The sequence below is a fragment of the Neopsephotus bourkii genome, unplaced genomic scaffold, assembly GCF_033783945.1.
Source record: "Neopsephotus bourkii isolate Nb327-2 ecotype Australia unplaced genomic scaffold, CSIRO-AGI_Nbou_v1 NB_1016, whole genome shotgun sequence".
In the NCBI taxonomy this organism is placed as follows: Eukaryota; Metazoa; Chordata; class Aves; order Psittaciformes; family Psittacidae; genus Neopsephotus; species Neopsephotus bourkii.
Window position 1 is genome coordinate 1,058,705 of NW_026901505.1, and position 20,545 is coordinate 1,079,249.

The 20,545-nt window shown below is 51.8% G+C and overlaps 1 protein-coding gene across 4 annotated transcripts in view; it reads left to right on the forward strand.

Annotated features, from left to right (window-relative positions):
- The window catches only part of FLT4 (fms related receptor tyrosine kinase 4), a 56,785-nt gene that overhangs the window by 32,257 nt on the left and 3,983 nt on the right, over window positions 1-20,545 (forward strand). For 2 of the 4 annotated variants that reach the window (XM_061360095.1, XM_061360096.1), the window contains exons 6-29: window positions 75-214; window positions 808-976; window positions 1,722-1,839; window positions 2,337-2,488; window positions 3,204-3,366; window positions 4,994-5,138; window positions 7,712-7,820; window positions 8,839-9,198; window positions 9,448-9,594; window positions 10,253-10,384; window positions 10,656-10,762; window positions 11,051-11,186; window positions 11,555-11,659; window positions 13,175-13,288; window positions 13,526-13,614; window positions 13,911-14,058; window positions 14,620-14,714; window positions 15,061-15,183; window positions 15,602-15,713; window positions 16,085-16,184; window positions 16,397-16,502; window positions 17,450-17,589; window positions 18,239-18,359; window positions 19,130-19,215. In XM_061360095.1, coding sequence (XP_061216079.1) covers window positions 75-214; window positions 808-976; window positions 1,722-1,839; window positions 2,337-2,488; window positions 3,204-3,366; window positions 4,994-5,138; window positions 7,712-7,820; window positions 8,839-9,198; window positions 9,448-9,594; window positions 10,253-10,384; window positions 10,656-10,762; window positions 11,051-11,186; window positions 11,555-11,659; window positions 13,175-13,288; window positions 13,526-13,614; window positions 13,911-14,058; window positions 14,620-14,714; window positions 15,061-15,183; window positions 15,602-15,713; window positions 16,085-16,184; window positions 16,397-16,502; window positions 17,450-17,589; window positions 18,239-18,359; window positions 19,130-19,215 — 3,217 coding nt within the window. The remainder of the gene's footprint in view (window positions 1-74; window positions 215-807; window positions 977-1,721; window positions 1,840-2,336; window positions 2,489-3,203; window positions 3,367-4,993; window positions 5,139-7,711; window positions 7,821-8,838; window positions 9,199-9,447; window positions 9,595-10,252; window positions 10,385-10,655; window positions 10,763-11,050; window positions 11,187-11,554; window positions 11,660-13,174; window positions 13,289-13,525; window positions 13,615-13,910; window positions 14,059-14,619; window positions 14,715-15,060; window positions 15,184-15,601; window positions 15,714-16,084; window positions 16,185-16,396; window positions 16,503-17,449; window positions 17,590-18,238; window positions 18,360-19,129; window positions 19,216-20,545) is intronic. The other 2 variants (XM_061360098.1, XM_061360097.1) reach the window with 1 other exon arrangement.

Sequence of the window (20,545 nt, forward strand, 5' to 3'; positions counted from 1 at the left end):
GGGGGTCATACTGAAGTCTCCTGTCACTGCATTAATAGATCTGAAATGCCATTCCACTACCTCTTCCTCATCAGGGAGTGAGCTGTACGACATCCAGCTGTATCCCAAGAAAGCCATGGAGCTGCTGGTGGGAGAGAAGCTGGTCTTGAACTGCACAGTGTGGGCTGAGTTCAACTCTGGCATCCGCTTCCAGTGGACTTACCCTGGCAAACAGGTATCAGCAAACAGAGCAGCTCCAGAAGCACTGGGCAACTTTCCCTCCAAGTCATTCCTTCCTGCCCCTTCATGTGTGCCTCTTCACATCACTGGCAGGCCTCTGCTTCATGATGCTAACGATGATGAGCCCAGCACATATTGATCAGAGTGCTTCCCCATTTTTCTCTCCTGCAGTGGAAGGCAGACAGAGGGAAGACCCTTCTTCCTCCTTGCTGAGGTCTTATTGCTCTGGGGCTCTCCTGGGCAAACACTGACTTCATTTCCACCAGTGCAAGTCCAGAGCAAATATCATTGGCTTAAGAGCTACTCTAGCCACACAGTCCTGCTTACCAAAAGCCTATGAGGGGGTCCTTTCCTGTATTTTCCTTCCCTTCCCCACTGTGTTTTCCCCCTGTTGTAGCCTCTAGCTCATGTGAACAATAAGATATCGGTGAGGGCATCACTGTCCAGGTACCTGTAGGCCTCCCATCCCGGTTACTGGGCTGCAGATAAGAGCAGAACTCTATGCTAAGCTCTTATCCCAGCCTCAGGGCTTGCACAGCCCCCTCCTGCTGATGTCTTTCATCCCCTTCTCTCTGTCATCTCCCACAGACACAGCGGGCAGTGATAGAGCCTGAGCGCCGGTCCCTGCAGACACACACGGAGCTCTCCAGTATCCTCACCCTGCACAACGTCAGCCAGCAGGACCTGGGCAAGTACACGTGCACGGCCACCAACGGTGCCCAGATGCTGGAGGAGAGCACGGACGTCATTGTGCATGGTACGGTGCCTTCCAGCCCCTGCAGAGCCACAGCCAGAGCCAAGCTGCAAGCACAGCAAGCCCCAGACTGCTTAAACAGTAAAGGGGCTCCTGCACCTCCATCCCACTCTGCTCATCCCCGAGAAGTCCCTCAGCCCTTCTGTGCCCCAGAACCACTCTAGAGTCACATTCAGCAACATGCCAAGATGACAAGTGAAATGCAAACACCAGACTGGCCCGAACACCACTGGGATGACAGGACACACAGGTCTTGTGGTTCTGTGGCAATGCAGCATCCCTGTGGCATGGCTGGCCTGGGAGGCATGAGCTGCAGGAGCACAAGGTGCCATCAGCGCTGAGTGGCTGTCTCCTGGCAGCAGAATGTGATGGGGCAACACAACCTCCCTGTGCCCCTCATGGCTCCCAGCAGCAAGGCAGAGGCAGCTCTTCAGCTGCCAGAGTCTCAAAGCAGTGCTGACCTGTCCAGCACTGCCTGGCACCCACTCCCATCTGCTCCAGGGAGGGGACCCTGCTGGGACCAAGGATGCAGAAGAGAGGCTGGGGGTCATATGAGCAGATAAGACAATAGTGGATTTTGGTTCTTTTGACTTCATTGTTTCTGAGAAGTAATCATTGTCAACTGCACTGCCTCAGCACCCTGCCTGTCCTCGGTCCTTGCTGTCAGGCCCTATGGAGAGAGCAGATCTTGGTAACACCCTGTCCCTTTGTGCTCTCCTCTCCTCCATGCTCACCATTTTGCTTACAGAAAAGCCCTTCATCAACGTGGAGTGGAGGAAGGGCCCGGTGATAGAAGCCACTGCAGGAGACGAAGCCGTGAAGCTGGCAGTGAAAGTCGTGGCTTACCCCCCACCAGACTTCCAGTGGTAACGCACCTTTCTTACCCTGACCACCTTCTCCCCCTCTCCTTCCCTCCACCAACCAGGAAAGTTCAGCCTGCCCCCTCGGCGGCCAGGATTGTCCCACATGTCACATTTTTCCACTCACAGGGGTAATTTCTCCCACTTACCCTGGCTTTCAGCTGCACAGCTTGGGGTGGGAGGAGGTGACATTGCAGGGAGAAGTGGTCCTGGCAGCTCAAATGGAGCTTGCCCCTCTTGTCCCCCTGCAGCAGGGATCAAGGCTGGCCAGAGGAGCAAGAGAGCTCTGCTTATGGCAGAGCTACAACATCCCCAACCCCAGGCACATCCGTATAGGACCCGTCACTCAGGTCCAGGGAAACCCCAGGGGTCTCTCCAGAGAGGTCCCCAGTGCTAGCAAGGGGTGCCCTGATTGTGCTCTAATGGGGACCAGCAAACCCCTGCCCAGCTGCCAGTGGGATACTTCCTCCCCATGGCTGCATTTTCTCTCTGCCTCCCCGCAGGTACAAGGACGGGAAGCTAATTCCCAAGCAATCTCAATCTTCAATGCAGATCAAGGATGTGTTGGAGCAGCACGCTGGGACATACACGCTGGTTCTGCGGAACAGGCTGGCAGGGCTGGAGAAGCGCATCAGCCTCCAGTTAATTGTCAATGGTAAGGGAGGGGTTCAGGGCTGGGGCTGGGGGGGATCCCATAGTCCCAGCCTTTGGGCTACTCCAAGACCAAGTCCTTGTTGTTGTCTTAAAGCAGTTGGCACCTACATCATCTCCTTCCTCATTGCTGAGAGATGCTCTGGTTACACTGAGGGTGGTTCCTTGTGGCCTGGCGATATGGCATAGTTCTGTTCCTGGCTCCATCATTCTTGGCAGGATATGTCCTTGCTCAGGAGCCATTTCCCAGGGCAAGATCTGAGAGGTGACCCTGACTGATGTGGACTTAAGGGCAGTGCAGCTACAGCACACACAAAGCCTGGAGCTGGAGCAGTTCTCTGGGTGGGAACCTTCTGGGAAGACTTCACCTACAGAAACCAGTCCCAGTCATGCAGGAATCAGATGCCAGCAGAGAAAGTGTTGGAAGGGCACTGCTGCTTGGAGATTTGACTCCAGCAGGCTCTGTAGCCCTGTGCTGGGGGTTGCCAGACAGTGCTTTGAGCTCTACAGCATCCAGGCAGTCTCACTCTGCAGAGAAAGGAGAAACACCGCTTGAATCTAAGTATAATCTGCCCTGCCTTGCAGGTCTGAGGTCCCCAAGAGCTGCCCTGAGAGCCACAGTGCTTTAGTGCCCAGTCTCTCTAGAGATGGGCCTGGGGAGGGGTGCGTGTTATGGGGATGCAGGGGCTGACCTCACGGTGTCACTCTGATCCTTGCAGTTCCTCCACGCATCCATGAGAAGGAAGCCTCTTCCCCCAGCATCTACTCCCGGAGGAGCCCCCAGGCTCTCACCTGCACAGTTTATGGCATCCCAGCACCAGAGGTGATCCAGTGGCAGTGGAGGCCATGGATGCCCTGTCGCATGTTCTCCCGACGCAGCCTGTAAGTGCCATTTCTTCCAACACCCGTGTCTTACCAGGCCATGAGCATGGCACTGCAGGCTTCTTGTGACCATGGCTGTGTCCTAGACCCCATCTCACTTTTGCTCTCCCAGCCACAACATGGCAAGAGGAGCACAGCACTGACTGATAGCTTGGAGCACTGAACACCCACTGTGGGGAGGCAGAATGAAGCCCACCAGAGACACTTGTGAGCCACATGGGAATTTTCCCCAGCCTGGCTGGTCCCACACATCCCCTTGGTGAGACCCTGGGACAGGAGCTGGGGCTCAACTCATTCCTGCCCTAAGGTCCCCGTGGTTCTTTGGTCCTTCCTCATCTTCTTGGTAATGATGGAAGCTAAAGTACACATAGGCAGGGGAGCAGAGGTGCTGTGTGCAGGGAAGAGCTGCTGAATCCAGGGGAAGAGCCAGCAGCTGGAATGGTTTGCCAGGAAGGTGTTTGTGCAGGCAGCACCAATTGGTAAACAGGAAGGGTGCATGCCCACTAACTGTGCCCTGGGAAGCTGGGGCAGCACCAGGCAGGGCTACAGTGACATTTTTTAGTGGCAGGAAGAAGGAAAAGGGATGCTAGGGAGTTATAGCCAGAGCAGTCAGGGTGGAGGACATCAGGGTGCCTGGAGGAAGGCAGGTCCTGCAGCCCTGTAGAGGCTGTTACTGAGCCAGGGACACCAGAGAGCTCTTCATTGCATGCAAGTGCACTGTGGCCCTGTCAGGAAGCAGAGGGGCCCATGAATTATGAGCACTGTCTCCCAAGGCCACCATATTTCTGCCTAGCGTAGCTCCAGAGGATGCAGGAGGCTTCTTTCCAGCTTCCTGTTGTTTACACAGCTCGATGGTGTGTTTGCTCTGCCAAGCGCTCTGCCCCACACTGCCACTGCCCTTGGGTGCTCAGCTCTCCTCTTGCCTCCCTGTTACCATAAGCCTTCTCCCTCCACACCTCCCACCCTGTGTTTTGGGCAGACCCTGCTGTCTCCCGGCCCCAGCTGCATTTCAGAAGCAGGCTGCAGGCTGCAGCATCCCCAGTCCTTGGAAGATTTAGGCACTTCTCCCAGCTCTCTTGTCTCAGCCTGAAGAGGTTCCACTGTGTTCCTGTGAGATGCTAGTAGCATCTCTGTAAGAGATGTTTCCCTCATGGTATTTGTTGAGTCAGGAGCAGCAGAAGCACCTTGGGATGCTGCACCGTGTGCTCTCCAGGCCAGCACCCAGCCAGGCTGTGATATTCCTGACTCTCAGTCACAGCAGGGGCTTAAGGCCTTGTTGCTGAGCAGAGGCATGAAGAACTGCCGGAGGCACACATGAACCAATTTCACCCCTATCTTCCTCCGCCCCTAGCAGGGAAAGATGAAACCACAGTTTGGGGGTGAAAACACTGCCTGGGACCTGTATCTGTTCCCTGCCTTGATTTTCGCATCTCTAGAGGTTTGCCTCACTAGTGGCTGTGGGGCACCCTTATAAACCACATTCGAACTGATAACTGAAAGACACAGGAAATTTTGCAGAGTTAGAGGCCAGGGACATCAATTCTCAGACACAAAAGCTGGTTTTGCTGCCTTTCTCCCAGCTGACCTGCTCTCCATCTCTCTCCTCTTTCCCCGGCTCCTGAATTAGCAATAGTCGGCACCGGGCAGCGAGGCGTCATCAGCGGGATCGGATGCCCGAGTGCAGGGACTGGAAAGATGTGTCGCAGCAGGATGCAGTGAACCCCATCGAGAGCATCGACACCTGGGTGGAGTTCGTGGAGGGGAGGAACAAGGTGAGGCTGAAGCTTCAAGCCAATCCGGAGCGAGGAGCTGGAGACAGGCACCTCGGAGGGGTCCTTTGTGATCAGCCAGCAGAACCAAGCCTGGCAGAGACGGATTTGGGGAGGACTTCACACCTCTGCTGCTAAAGTAAATCATGAGCAGCCGTTCCCAGCTCTGGGACGCTGCAGTACCAGGCAGCCCCAGGGCGAGGGAGAACTGTCATCTTTGAGGAATTACCCTATATCCAGAGAGGCTCCTCCTGGGGCTGACTATGCAGGAGGATTTACACTGATTGCTGTTGAATGCAGGGCACCCAGTTAGGGAGGGCACGGGGGATGTGTGCTATAGGGGCTGCTGTGGCCATTTCTGAGCACTTTTGCATGGGCTGTTCCAGGCGAGCCAAACCCCATAGAGTAGCCTGGGCAGCTGGGAAGAGAGAGCAGGAGTCATAGACTGACCAGGAAATCTCTGGCATCAGGAATGTGCATGTGTGTGGCAGGGCATTTCATCCAGCTGCCCCCATCCCAGCTGGGTGAGGGTGATATGGAGATGCTGGCATCTCTCTGCTGCAGGTCTGTGAGTGCAGCATATGTGCCCCACAGAGCCCACTTCTCCATCACAGCATTTCCTCTCTGGAAGGAACATCTCTCCCTTATTGCAGCATGTGACCTACACATTCTGCTGCCTGTTTCTTTCTGTCTCTCTGGTAGCTGCGAGTGTCAGGTCTGTGCCATGACGGGGTTCCTGTTCCCACTGGTGTCGGGCACCAGCCGCTCACAGAGGGATGCAGAACAAACAAAGGGGCCCCTGTTTCCGAAAGTCACTTCCTGTTTTCCTACACACCTCCAAAGGCACTTCCCGTCCCCTGGCCTGGCGGGAGTTCATCACTCTGCCAAAGGGGTGGCAGGGGCAGACGCTTCTCCTCCTGGAGCAGCCAAAGGGAGAGGCAGTGATTGGTGTCCCCCAGGCAGGCGAGCATGGGTAGTGGGAGCTCCTGGGTGAGAAGCCCTTGTGTCCCCCTCCACATCTGACTCTGATCTTGGTCCCTTTAGATCTTTTCTTTGTATTCCTCATTGTTTTCCTCCTGTTCCTAAGCTGTGTCCTTCTCATTCTGTCTACTTAGTTGTAACTGTCCTGGGGGTGCAACTTTGGTCATATGGTTCAATGCAAGAGTTCTGGGCTAAAAGAGCTCTTCAACTTGCAGTAGGATGCTATGCCCTCAAACCTGCTTTCTCTCCTTCTCCTTTCTGCCTTTCTACTCGTACCACCCTCCTCTGGTTTTTATTCTGTCCGGAAAGGCCAGAATGAGCCGCAGGGTGTGCAGTGCACAGCCATGCACTGCAGGATGACATCAAATCCAGAAAGCCCAACACAAACATAATAGCACAGATTAGAAGGAAAATCCCCAAGAAACAGGAAAAGCAGCACACAAAAGTGCCAGCAATAGGGTCACCTCAGCTGTATTGAATAACCCCAAGAAACGGAAAAGGCAACACACAAAAGTACTAGTAATAAAGTCACTTCAGCTGTATTGAATATGCACTGAATGAATTCAGTTCCTTTGATTAACACAGGCTAATATGTTGCCATTTACAACGGAAATGCTTCCCAATGGGATGAATAGTAAAAGGCAAAGTAGTTTCCCTGTAGGAAGAATATATTTTTTTTCATGTTAAACATTGTCTCATTAGAGGGATTATTGCATGGATCCACTTGTCATTTAAACTGGGAGGGAAGAGAAACCTGTGCTTCAAACTGCAGATCTCCTCTAAGGGGAGTGCTTGCAACACATTTGGCTTCTCACACACGTACAGCGTGAGCTGGGAGGAGGAGAACATCCTTACTACCCTGCTGCCTTTCCTGGCTTATTTGGAGGCAGCCTCTCCCAGGTCTGTGCTCCCAGGACAGCAGCCTGGCTCTCTGCCCAACCTTAGTCGTGTCTTGCTGGAAGGAGGGAGGAGGAACCTTTTAGGGCCCTGTCTATGCACACTTAAAGAGAGAAGATGATAGGTTTTCTTGAAGCGGTGAGAGCTGGATGCTTTCACAGATTTATTTTCCCCTTATGGATTAAAGGAGTGTTCTCAGGTCTGTCAGTACCTGTAAACTCCACTGAACTCTGTGGGACACCCAACTAGTCACTTAACTGGAGAGGGTTCAGAGAATCAGAGCTTTGGTGTCCTTTCCCTTTCTCCCCACTGTTATAAAGCTTGGAAGCTCAGCCATCCGTCAGCCCTGCATCCTGTTCATGTCCCCCTTACTGGGCACAGGCTTGTCCCCACGGTGACCCAAGGAGCTTAGCAAGAAGTTTACCTCCATGGAGAGGCATCTGTGCTGGCTGGGCTCCATAAAAAGGAGCAGAGATCAGGAATAAAAACATGTTGCTGTTCCTAGAGCCAGCAGATGAGGCTTGAAATGCACAAAGGGCTATTGAATAAGGGACTATTTTTGTGTAACCCTTTCCTGGGTACAGCTACCACCTGGGGCCACGTTTGCTGGTGCTTTGCTGTCTGCCACAGAGCAGCACTGATCCTACTTCTCTCCCCTCTTGCTCTTCCTAACTCCTTGTCCTCTTTTCCCCCATCAGACAGTCAGCAAACTGGCCATTCAAGAGGCCAACGTCTCAGTCATGTACAAGTGTATTGCCTCTAATAAAGTGGGTCGAGATGAACGGCTGATCTACTTCTACGTGACCAGTGAGTAGTGCAGATGTCCCCTCCAACTGCACCAGATGAGCTCTGCTAGAAACAAGTTGGACGCTAGACCTGCCAGATCTTGTCATTTGCAGTTAGCACCTTAAACAGTGATCGGGAGGCCAACAGGAAAGCAGAGCTACCTCAGAGCTCTGCTGAGCGGCAAAAGCCTGGAGCCTGGCAGCAGACAGCACGGGCAGAGTTTGGCAGGCAGGCCTGGGGGTGAGCCAGTGCTGCCTGTACCTAGGTCCAGCGCTGGGGACATCCTGCTGGCTCTGGCCCAGGCAGCTCCCTGGGCTGGGGATGTGCCTGGTCCGAGAGCATCCTCTAGTGGCACTGCTCCCAACCCGGGTCCTGCTGGCCGGAGCCCCCGGCACGGTCCCCACCGGGTTCTGGTGGTGGGAGGAAGCTGAGTCTGTAGAAGCCAGAGCTCAACAGCTGTGGCCCATATGGAGCTGTATAAGCGGTACCCTGTGCTGGCAGGAGTCTGTCCCTGTCTGCTGGGCACAGGGAGCCTGACAAGGGCACAGCAGAGGTTTATCTTCATGCGTCTCTGGACAGACCACAGAAACCTTGGCTAAAGGCCCTCACAGGCAGTACCTGTGCTGTCAGAGCCACCAGCTTTTGTGGAGGCAAATAAACATCTTCAGTTGCTGCCCCAGTGATGCTCTGCATGTGCAGTTGTCCAGCCTGACTGTGTAAAAGCAGGCATGTCTGCAATCCAGAATGCTGCAGCTGAGCTGAGAGCAGTAACAGCCTAATTCAGACCTCCTGGACTTGTTTCACTTGTGACCTCATCTTAATTGGACCCTGGGACTTCAGCATATCCCTTAGCACTTGTTGGGCTTAAGCTGTTTGTTGCCAGCAGTTTGCATGTCACAGTTCTGCTCTACATTGGTTTCCTTTACCTTGGATGAGTATGGAGGGCGGCCTCAGAGAGCTAAGCCCAGGGAGACAATTCTGTTGTGTCTGGCAGCTCAGCCATGCAAACTCATTCACATGTTCACTTCCTTCCTGAAAGCCATTCCAGACGGGTTCGAGATTGAGTCCCAGCCCTCGGAAGAGCCCATAGAGGGGCAGGACCTGCAGCTGAGCTGCAATGCAGACAACTACACCTATGAGAACCTGCAGTGGTATCGGCTGAACCTCTCCAAGCTCCACGATGAGGAGGGCAATCCCCTCGTGCTGGACTGCAAGAACGTCCACCACTATGCCACCAAAATGCAGGGGGAGCTGCGCTTCCAGCCAGACTCCAATGATGCCACCTTGCTGCTCACCATCCCCAACATCTCCCTGGGCGAGGAGGGAGACTACGTGTGCGAGGTGCAGAACAGGAAGACCCGGGAGAAGCACTGCCACAAGAAATACATCTCTGTGCAGGGTGAGGGTCCACAGGGCAAGCGGGAATGACAGAGGAGAGCTGATGCTCTTGCTGCCATCAGCTTCCCAGCCCGTCCCCAGGGGAAGCCACGCAAACAAGCTAAACTCAAGGTGGCAAAGGCAGGGCACCTGGGTTCTCAAGACACCCTTCAGCAGGGGTCAGAGACCCAAAGGCCCCCAAGAACACAGATATTCTTTTGATCAATCAGTTTCCCGTTTTCCCCTCCTCCTCTTTGTGCTGCTCCTCCAGCCCTGGAGATCCCCCGCCTCAAGCAGAACCTGACGGACATTTGGGTGAACATCAGTGACTCCATAGAGATGCGCTGTAAGGTGGACGGCAACCACATTCCTGAAATCAGCTGGTACAAAGACGAGAAACTGGTAGAAGAAGTGTCAGGTACAGTGGGCTGTGGGTGAATCAAAGGCAGGGAATCATGTCGGATGGCTTTAGAGCTGAATGCTGCTGGCTTCTGGGTGTTGCTGTGCCCAGGCAAAGGCACCCATTCACTGAATTGGCTGAACTCTGGTTATAATCATGTTCTACCCCAGTTTGATGCAGTCTTACTGGCCAAGTCTATGCCCTAGGGCTTGGCTCAGCACTGTCTGCATGTGCACATTCAGCTGGAGAGTAGAGAGAAAAAAGTTATTCATCTTACTCTCAGCTCAACGGCTGAAATTATTGCTCACATAGGGACCAACCCAGATCCCATGGAAGGAACATGGGAAGGATCCAGGCACACTGCAGAGGGAAGGGAACAGGTCCTGGAGCTGAAGCAGAGTTTGGCACACCAGCTGCATTGCCTGGGCAACAACCCCATCCAGCATGGTCTGCAGGGGTTTTGACCCCTCCATACATTGCCTGGGAAAGGCCCCTCTAGGGTATTTCCAGGGCCATCAGGCCACAGAAGAGAGCCCCTACCAGCTGGTGTAATTTCATTCTCCCATCTAAAATGAACCAGCCAAAAAACTAGAAGCCATATTGTGAGCCTGAATGAGCTCAGTATACTAATTGCCCCTCCCTGTGAGTGACCACCACAACCCTCTTTGCCTTACAGGTATTGATCTGGCAGACTTCAACCAGAGGCTGAGCATTCAGAGAGTGAGGGAAGAGGATGCTGGGCTCTACCTGTGCAGCGTCTGCAACGCTAAGGGCTGTGTGAACTCCTCAGCCAGCGTCTCTGTGGAAGGTACCAGCAGCCACAGCACCCCTGGGGATGAAGGGGTAGGAGTAGGAGTGTGGCCAAGGTCCCACACCTCTTCCCTGTGACACCAGGGAAGCAGCGAAAGCCCCTAGGCCTTGTTGGTGGCATGATGCTATTACAAGAGGATCTGTAGTCTGGAGCACGTTTAGCTCAGGCAAACACACCTCCCCACATCCTGAAACAGGCCACTAGGGATAACTGAGCTGGGGCACAGAATGGGAATCTCTGAAGCTACAATTTCTCTCCCATCCCACAGGCTCTGATGACAGGACCAATGTGGAGATTGTCATCCTGATTGGGACTGGTGTAATCGCTGTTTTCTTCTGGATCCTCCTTATCCTCATCTTCTGTAACATCAAAAGGGTACGTGACTGTCCCAGGGCAGGGGAGGTGGCATAGTGGGGTTTGGGGAAACACTGTTGCTGTGATGTGGGGCTGTATGAGAGCATCCACTAAAAGGAGGTCATTGAGTGATGCTTCAAGCACTCTCACTGCCAAGAACAAGGGTTGTGGTAACGGAGGTGACAGGGAATGGCCTTTGCCAGGGGGAAGCAAGTCAAGTCAAGCAAAGGAAGCAAATTCCCTCTGGGAGTCAGCACCCAGTGCCAGGGGAGCATCTTTCTCACCCTTTGTGTTGGCTGATTCCTGCAGCCAGCCCATGCAGACATCAAGACGGGCTACCTCTCCATCATCATGGATCCCGGCGAGGTGCCCTTGGAGGAGCAGTGCGAGTACCTGCCCTATGATTCCAGCAAGTGGGAGTTCCCACGGGACCGCCTGCGCCTGGGTGAGCCAGACCCCCTCCTTGCCACTGCGTGCTGCAGCCAGGGCTTCCCGGGCTGCTCTGCTGCAAGGTGTCACATTTACCTTTCCCTCACGCTCTGCTCGAGGGCAACAAACAGCCCTTCACTTCTGCAGGGCCATTTCCTTCCTCTGCTTTGTCCATGTCTCAGTTCCTTCCATCATCCCTTCTCTTATTCTCACCGACAGAGCAAGCAGCCACCTGGGAAGGGCACATGTTGCATTCCTTCCTTTTCCTTTATGATGTTTTTCTTCTTCCCATGGTTTCCTGTTAGGATTTTGGGCTTTTTTTTCATTCCATTCTGCCTGTGCTGCACCTGCCTTCCTTCACAGTGCCTCTCTCCTTACCTGTAGGTAAAGTCCTGGGTCATGGTGCCTTTGGGAAGGTGGTGGAAGCATCAGCATTTGGGATCAATAAAAGTAACAGCTGTGAAACCGTAGCAGTCAAAATGCTGAAAGGTACGTGGGCAGTGAATCAGGATGTACAGTTAGTGCAGACAGCAAAGAATGAGACATCTGCTAGGGAATGTCCACCCTGTAAATGCCTGTCTTCCGCATAAGGCATTTAAGGCCCTGGAAAATATTTTATCTCCCACAAACACTCCTGGGTGCTTCTGCTTGAGCCAGCCCTGACCTCGGGGAGAGGAGCTGGAGCCAGCCTCTTAGTTTATGGCTTCTTGGCCTCAACACACTTGATCCTTTTGGCCTCCCCTCATGGATGTTTTAGCCTCATTCAGCTGCACTGGCAGGCAAGCGGCAGAAAGACAGCAGTGACTTGGGGAACTCAGATGTCAAGGAAATTTAGCTGTTTATGAAGGCAAAGAATTAAATGTGTCTCAAAGGACAAACAAGAACCCAGAGCCCCTCTTTGGCAGGTCACTAAAGAAAGTATTGCTCCCAGTTGCCTTCTTCCAAATGTGCCTGTATGTTATGTTTATGGAGCAGGTTCAGAGCCAGGTAAAGAAGGAGGCTGCAGCTCTTAACCTGCTCTGAGGGCTAAACTGGCTTTGAACCCAAAGCCTGGTCAATCCAAGGTGAGATATCAAGCTTTCATAGCCACACTTTCAAACAGGCATCTGAAACATTTTCATTTGGCACCCAATGAAATACCTAGGCAGTCTCTGGCCAGCAGAGGCCTGTATGTGGAAACCGAATCCTGGCCCATCTCAGCAGTTCTTACCACTGCAAGTGTACGGATGACCTGCACAGCAATTGAAGAGGGAAGCCTGGCTTTAGTCTTTTGAGGCATGGCTCTCACCTGACCCATTAGCTGCAGCTCAAGAGCATGCTTCTGTCTCTCAGACTAAATGTACAAACTCTCAAGTAAGGCAAAATGCACCTAGGGAAGCTGAGGAGCATGAAAAGGCACAGAAAATCAGAGAACACACCCTAAGGGTAAAATAGAGGATCAAGATTTGATGTGAATTGGGCACTCAGAGAGAAGATGAAGTACAGAGGGCTGGCAAGGTCACAGCACTGTGTTTTCTGCTGGACAGGAATCATAAAAAGATATTCTAGGTTCAAGCTGAGAGAGCTCCTGTCTCCAGTCATGATCAAGAGGCTCTGATGCCTTTTGTTTCGAATTTTCCTTCAAATTGTTTTATGGCTCGTTATCTCTGTGTGGAGGCCAAAAGGGCAGAGATTCAAACATGTGCATCTGTATGTAAGCCTCAAGTGATCTTTTTCCCTGCACAACTATTACAAGGAAAAATGCATTGGGAACAAGTTGTGCTGTCTCTTGCTCTGGGTCCCTGCCCCGGCTGGCAGCACTCTACATGGTATAGCAGGGATCCTGGAATCTCCAGACAAGGCTCTGACATTTCATATGGAATACATGCAATAACAAAATGTACCAAGGCTTCAGGGTCACAGCCTCCTCAGCAAGACTCCCATTAATACTGTGCTAAGAGAAGGGTGGTGAGGGGGAGTGAAAAGCTGCAAGGAGGCATCGTGACAAGGTCTGTGTGTTTCCAGAGGGAGCTACTGCAAGCGAGCACAAAGCGCTGATGTCAGAGCTGAAGATTCTCATTCACATTGGGAATCACCTCAACGTCGTGAATTTGCTGGGTGCCTGTACCAAACCCAATGGTAAATATCCCAGGGCAACAGGCTGTGCCTGCTCCCAGAAATCTGTGTTTGTCCGCTGTGTCCTTTCTGCTGGCTGCATGTGTGACCACAGGGACACATGGGGATGCTATTGGTGTGTCTGTGTGCACTCAGGGCAGGTGCCACAGCTCAGCAGGGCTGCACATAACATGATTTGGGGCAAACTCTGACCAACCTAAGCCCTTACCTCCTCTCCTATCTTGGGTGCCCTCTTGCCAGGTCCACTCATGGTTATCGTTGAGTTCTGCAAGTACGGAAACCTCTCAAACTACCTGAGGACCAAGCGAGAAGGATTCAGCCCTTACAGGGTAAGTAGCTTCCTTTGCCCCTAGCGACCTGTCCCATGGCTGTGGAAGGAAGGTGTATAGCCTGAAACACGATCTGACACTGGCACAAAGACACCCTCTGTCTAGCAGTAGATTAGGTTTACACAGTGATCTTGGTTCATGTGCACATCAGGGAAGCAATTTCTTTCTGCAGTGGAAGGTAAGTGCTTTCAAGATAGAATTACAGTCTAAGAACAGGAATAGACTGTGCAGCTCATGGGCACAGGGGTTACAGTGTGTGTTTCCTGCTGAGGTTTCTGGTTTTGTCTCCTTGCCAGGAGAAGTCTCCCAGGCTGCGTATTCAGGTCCAGTCCATTGTGGAGGCAGTGAGAGCAGATAGGAGGAGTCGGTCTGGGACTAGCGACAGCGCTATCTTCAACCGCTTTCTGCTGCACAAGAGCCCGACAGCACAGCCAATCCAGGAAGGTAACACTCCAGCCTTGGCAGCAGCTCCTCACCAGGCCCACCAAAACAATGCCAGACTTGGACAGCCTGGGGAATGGGTAGGGCACGACAGCAGGGAGCTGGGATCAGGCCTTGGAGTTGATCACTGCTGCATGGAAAATCCCTGAACAGGGATAATGCAGTCAGGTGTTGTCTCTTGTAACAGACTCAAAGCCCAGAAAGCAGGATTAAATTCCTTTGGATTTTTTTAGCCTAAAGAAAGGAGAATTGAGGGGGATCTCAGTGGGTCTTCCCTAGGACAGGAATGATGAGCTGACCCTCAAAGTCCTTTCCAGCCCTGTTTCCCACAGCTCTGTCCGACTGACAAGTGCTTGAGGCTGGACTCATTCTCTCCACCCTTAAGCAAGTTCTTGCCATGTGCCACCTAAGCAGAAAATCCCAGAGGGAAACTGGTTCCTCTGGTTAGCACTGAGGACTAGTTGTGTCTCACCAAGAGGCTAGTTGCATCCCACAGTCCTGGAGAGAGGCAAGGAGAACAAGAGACCACTCACTGTCTAATCATTTTCTTGTACTCCTGGACAGTGGATGACTTGTGGCAAAGTCCCTTGACAATGGAAGACCTGATCTGCTACAGCTTCCAGGTGGCACGTGGCATGGAGTTCCTGGCATCCCGAAAGGTGAGTTCACCTTTGCCTTCGCTCCCCTCTTCTTTTGTGTGTGCTTAACCAGACAAGACCTGCCTATAGCCACTTTACAGGTGACACACAGAGAGATTCAGTGATCTGCCTCACACTTCTCAGGAAGTCTGAGGTAGCACTGTGTACACAAAGGTAGGAAATAAGTCCTCTGGCATCTCATCCTCTCCTCAACCATCTCCTTCTGAAATTTTTGTCTTTAACTCCTTCCCATTTCCACTATTCTCCCAGTACAGCTCAGGTCTGGGAGGGGAGGGGGATGCTCTCTACTTTCTGATGGTGGTTCTTGTTCCTCTGATTTTCCCCTTTACTCTTTGTGTGCCCTCAGTGCATTCACAGAGACCTGGCTGCTCGCAATATCCTGCTCTCAGAGAACAATGTGGTGAAGATCTGTGACTTTGGCCTGGCCCGGGACATCTACAAGGACCCAGACTATGTCAGGAAAGGCAGTGTGAGTGCCATCTTCTCAAACCCTATACAGATTAGGTCCTCTTTAGCTATTCATAAACTACTCTGGGGATGGAATAAATTGAGGAAAAGGGAAGAGTGGAACCACTTGTGCAGCTGGGACCAGGAATCATTGGCCCAGTGATGTATATGCTCCTCTCCTCCTCTACCAGCAGACCTTTGTCACCTTCCTTCTGCCCCTCACTCTGTCGTTAACCTACTCTTCTTTCTTTATACTCTTTCCTCCCCCTTTCAGTGTCTTCACCCCTTCCTCTGGCCTAACCAAACCTCCATTCCTCCACAGAGAGAGGAGCAGAGCTATCTGGTTTCCTTTCATCTCTTTCATCTCATTCCTACAAGAAGGGCTGTCCTGGGACATGTCCCTGAGTGAACACTTGTGCCTTTGCCTCTCCATTCTGCAGGCCCGTCTCCCACTGAAGTGGATGGCTCCAGAGAGCATCTTTGACAAGGTCTACACTACCCAGAGTGATGTCTGGTCCTTTGGGGTCCTCCTCTGGGAAATCTTCTCTCTAGGTGAGTGCTAATGAGGGTTACATGATACTGAGGGAGGTGTTCCTTCCCACATAGCAAAGTGGTGGGTGAGTCTGTGCAGGAGGCCCTGACACTCTGAAGAATGTCTAAGGGGTGTGATGGGAAGAGACATCCATGTAGGCAAAAACAATGTGGAGGCTATACCCACCCATGAAAAGAGTGAAAGGGAGAGAGGCATGCAGAGGCGGCCTGCAGCTCACTGAGGCAGAGAAGCCTGTCTCAGGCAGCACTAAGGACTTGGGCTGTGTATGAGAAGTGACCACATCTCCCAGTGTTTTGGGAGGAAGGGCAGTCTCAGGACTGGCTTCTGATGGCACATTTCACATTCCCACCCCTCTTCAAACCTCCTTTAGGGGCATCTCCATACCCTGGAGTCCAGATCAATGAGGAGTTCTGCCAGAGACTCAAAGACGGTACCAGGATGAGAGCTCCAGAGTACGCCACAGCAGAAATGTGAGTCAGAAACCTCCCAGATCCTAACACAGGGCAGGACAGGCTCCTCTGTGGGATGCAAAGACCTTTCAGCCAAGGTGGGGGATAAGCCAACACATCCTTCACTCTAGGCAGCTGCCTGGAGGACAGGCCAGATGGGTTCGAATCAGAGCTATCTAGAGTGTCCAGAGTGGGGTAGGAAGTGGCATAAACTGAGCATCTCTTCTTGGCAGATACCGTATAATGCTGAGCTGTTGGCATGGTGATCCCAAGGAGAGACCAACATTCTCCGACCTGGTGGAGATACTGGGGAACCTTCTTCAGGAAAATGTCCAGCAGGTGAAAACCTCTCAGTGTCCCTGCTCAGCTACAGACAGCTCTTTCTTCTCCCACCACTAGCTCTCTTGCTGTGCCCTCCTCTGACTCCCTCGCCAATGCAATACTTCTGCATAGGCCAAATGATAACACAGGGTTTCCTGGATCAGAGAGATCTGTTTCCCAGAGCTGCTGGAGAGCTCATTTCTGTTGTAGCCTTCTAGCTGCATCCTAATATAGCTCCACTCTGTTCAGGGCGGGTGCCCTCTCAGTCATCATTCCAGCATTTCCATCCCAATCCCTAGATGATTATCTGAAATTTTTCAGCTGACTCAAGGCCCTGGCACTCCTGCCTCCCACACGCCTGCATAATGAAAACCAGGACTTCACCAGGAGCTCTGAAACTCCATCCTTGGATCTAAATGTCAGGGCCATGTGACCCAAACAACTGTTCCATTACAGCAGATACACAGATTTCTTTGAAACTATTATTAATCACTGCTATGCAGTAACTCACCAGGACTTCTAACTGCAATGAGCATGTAGCTCTGGTTTTAACTTCTTCTTGATGTTTCATTTCATATGATAGCTAAATGCTTGAATGTGAGTACTGGGTCATCCTTAGACCCCTGATTTTAACCTTTCAGTGCTGGATCCCAGAACAGGCATGACTAAGCTTCAATGATGTGCCCATGGGAGCACAGTGCTCTGACTGTGTAGGTTGGAGAGCTGTAAGTGCCGCAGGCCTGGGTTGTTTTCCGGCTCACATACAGCTCCACACACCTGCAACATTTGCAGCTACTTAGTGCAGAGGGCATAGAAATCCCCAGCCAGATAGTTTGTTCCAGAGAAAAAAAGAAGACGTAAACCAGAATCTTTCTCCCCAGCTCTGACAGCTTCTTCTTGTATAGCCCTTTCCTGTGGGAGAGTCTTCCCCTCCTTGTAAGGCCACTCACTGTTCTTCCTACCAGGAAGGAAAAGATTACATCCCGCTGAATGACTCTCACAGCTCAGAAGATGATGGTTTCTCCCAAGTGCCTTCCTCTGCCCAGCAAAACTCAGACGAAGAGGATTTTGACATGAGGATACGCTGTCACAGCCTAGCAGCAAGGTGAATCCCCTCTGGAAAGGGCAGAGAGAGCTCAGCAGGCAGCCAACAGCCTGAGCCCGAGGAGGGATATGGGGAGAGCCCAGTAGCAAAGTGTTGGGAAACCCCCAGGGGATCAGGTGCAATCCATAGCATCTTGTTTATAAAAGCAAAATCACTTTCCTTTCCTGATGAGAAAGAGCCCTTGATGTGTACGCCTATGACATGCCTTCTCCTGCCTCCAGCTACACTGCCAGAGCACCAAGTCCCACTAAAGGTGTCATGGCTCATCAGGTAGCTGAGGAAAGAAGGCGTTAGCTGGCACTCTGCCCTTCTGCTAATGCAGGAGCTTCATCCTATCTATTTCTAACTAACCCAAACAATTAGACCTAGGCTTCTCATCCCTGGAAAGCTGTGATAGTGAGATGCCTGGGATCTATTTGACATTATTTTGCTTATCCAAAGTGGAGAGATAATCTGGGTGCTCCCCTCTGAAGAAGTAGTATGGGCTTGAGAGGCCTAAGATGACCCCATTCCTCTCCCAAAATCCACCATCTGGGTCACCCACCTCCCTGCATACTTTGGTTGCACCGAGGAGAGGTTGTTTTGGGTCTGTTTATTCAGGACATGGACTCTGTTGGTTTTACTGAGTACAGTCTGCTTCTGTCAGCAGATACTACAACTGTGTCTCATTCCCTGGTTGTTTGACGGGAGGAAATCAGATCAGGTGTCCATCCAGGATAAAGACATTTGAAGAGTTTCCCATGACACATACAATGTATAAGGCACACCCGGTGAGTAGCATCTGAGTGGAGTGGAGCAGGGGGCAAAGAAATGTTCATCTGTTTCCTGACACCTTTGTTGTTAGGATTGTGGAAGGAAGATCACTCCTATCTAATGTCAGTCTGTCTGTGTCATTCCTGTTCAGTCCATCCAGTCCTATGCCCATTCATTTCTCCATCTGGCACATAGGGGCTTCTCTGCAGCACAGCTCATACTGCCTGAATGTGAAATAGGGAGGTTAGGCCTGCAAGCAAGGGGACCATAAAGGACCTCAGAGAAGAGCCTGCTCTTCCCCCTTCTCAAATCTGTGAACATGGCCTGGATAAGCATACTGAAATCCAGCCAGGACTAGGTAAATCCAAAATGCTTGTACCTCCTGTATCTTGACCCACACAACAGTGTGCAGTAGGGGCCCTCCTGGCCTCTCTGAACTGGGCTGGTACTTAGGATCTCCTCTAGTGAACTTAAGTCATCCCTTAAGTCTCAGAGGGAAATCTTACCTCTCACAGATTTGATGGTAATACATTTTTCAGACAGAGAACTCTCTATTTCTTTTTTCCCCCAAAAGTGGCACTGAACTGCACACAGCATGTGCTGCTTTTAAGAAGGCACCTAACAAAATCACTTCCAGGAAGACCATGGAGCATGCTGGTGAAGTGCCCCTACTCTTTTTTCCCTGTCATAGACACACATGGTCTCATCTCCTGAATGATTCCTCCTCCCTTCCCACTCTGATCAGTCGACAGGGATGTTACTGATAACTCCTGTTGCTTCCTTCCAGGACAATCAGACAGACAGTGGGATGGTTCTGGCATCTGAGGAATTTGAGAGGATAGAAAACCGACACAGAAAAGAAGGTGGATTCAGGTACTCAAGTCTAGCCACTCAGCCCTCCCTGCTGCCAAATGCAGTGAGACCAGGAGGCAGCTCCTGGTGTCTCCCCATAGGATATATACCTCTTGGAGCTTGCAGGAGCAGCAGGGCTCTGGGCCAGGAGCCAGATAAGTCCATGCACATTAACAAGAGACAAAATGCATAAAGAACAGACCTGCCTGCTGCTTCCTAGGGTTTAAAAATATAAACTGTGCCCATTCAGTGAGAATGTGTTCATTAGGGTAATGAAGCACAGCGGAGTGACGGGGTTGATAAGACTCTTAATGCTTATTGACACTTTATGGTGAAATGTGTCAGGTGGGATAGATGGAAACTATGTGGCTGTCACCTCCTCCTCCCTCCCACAGCCCTGAGCCATGTCAGCCCCAGTGTGGCATTGCAGGGATGGTGCAGGCCTTAGGAATTCCCACATGCCAGTACTGAGCCTGGCAGGCTGAGCTGACACGATAAAGATGCTACGGATGGTTATGTACTGCCCCAGACTTGAATGGAAACTGGGCAAGAACCTGACCAGCTCATCTCTGCTTGGTGCCAAGGCAGGCTGGGATCTTGTCTCCATGACAGTGTGTTGAGTGAGCCATGTCAGCTCATGTGTAGATAAGACTAGTCCCAAGCCTCTTCCTCACCTCCTCTACTCCTAACATCGAATCAGACTGGTCCTTGTCTTTTCCCTTAGCCGTAGCCCTGTGGCCTCTCTGCTGTTTTATTGGACTGTCTTCTGCTTCTTGTCCTTGTCCTCCTTTCCCTAAGGCACGTTCCTTTGTATTCTACACAATGGCATCCTGTCTTCTTGAAAACACCACCCTTAAAACTGTCTTTGAGTGTGTCTTTTCCCTCGCTCTTGTGACTTCTTGCCAGTCACCTGGTATTGGCAGGCACTGAGATGGGGTTGTGGATTTCCTCCCATACTTTCTTCATCATCTTCCTTCGTTTCCTTTCCCCCACCCTGGCTATTGGTCTGTATTAGTCTCTGTTAACTCCTGCCAGGTCTAGGAGCAATTGTGGCTATGTCTCGTCTCTCCCTGCTCATTCGCACCCCAACCTTTCCCTGGGCTTCCCACAGGTATCTAGAACAGCTGAAATAACTCTGTCGCTGGGTTATGTGCAGATGTTCCACAAACCATATGGGCTGTGCCTAGGTTTAGAGCAGGACCTGGTGGTGTGCTTTGAAACAGAGGTGTAGGTTCATTCCTGACCCTGCCTCTGCCCCCTGCATTAGCATATGATTCCTGAAGCTGGGATCTCTCTAAGCAGGATAAAGGGTTTCCAAGAGTGCTCAGACTGATCTTCTGTGTGTCTCTCC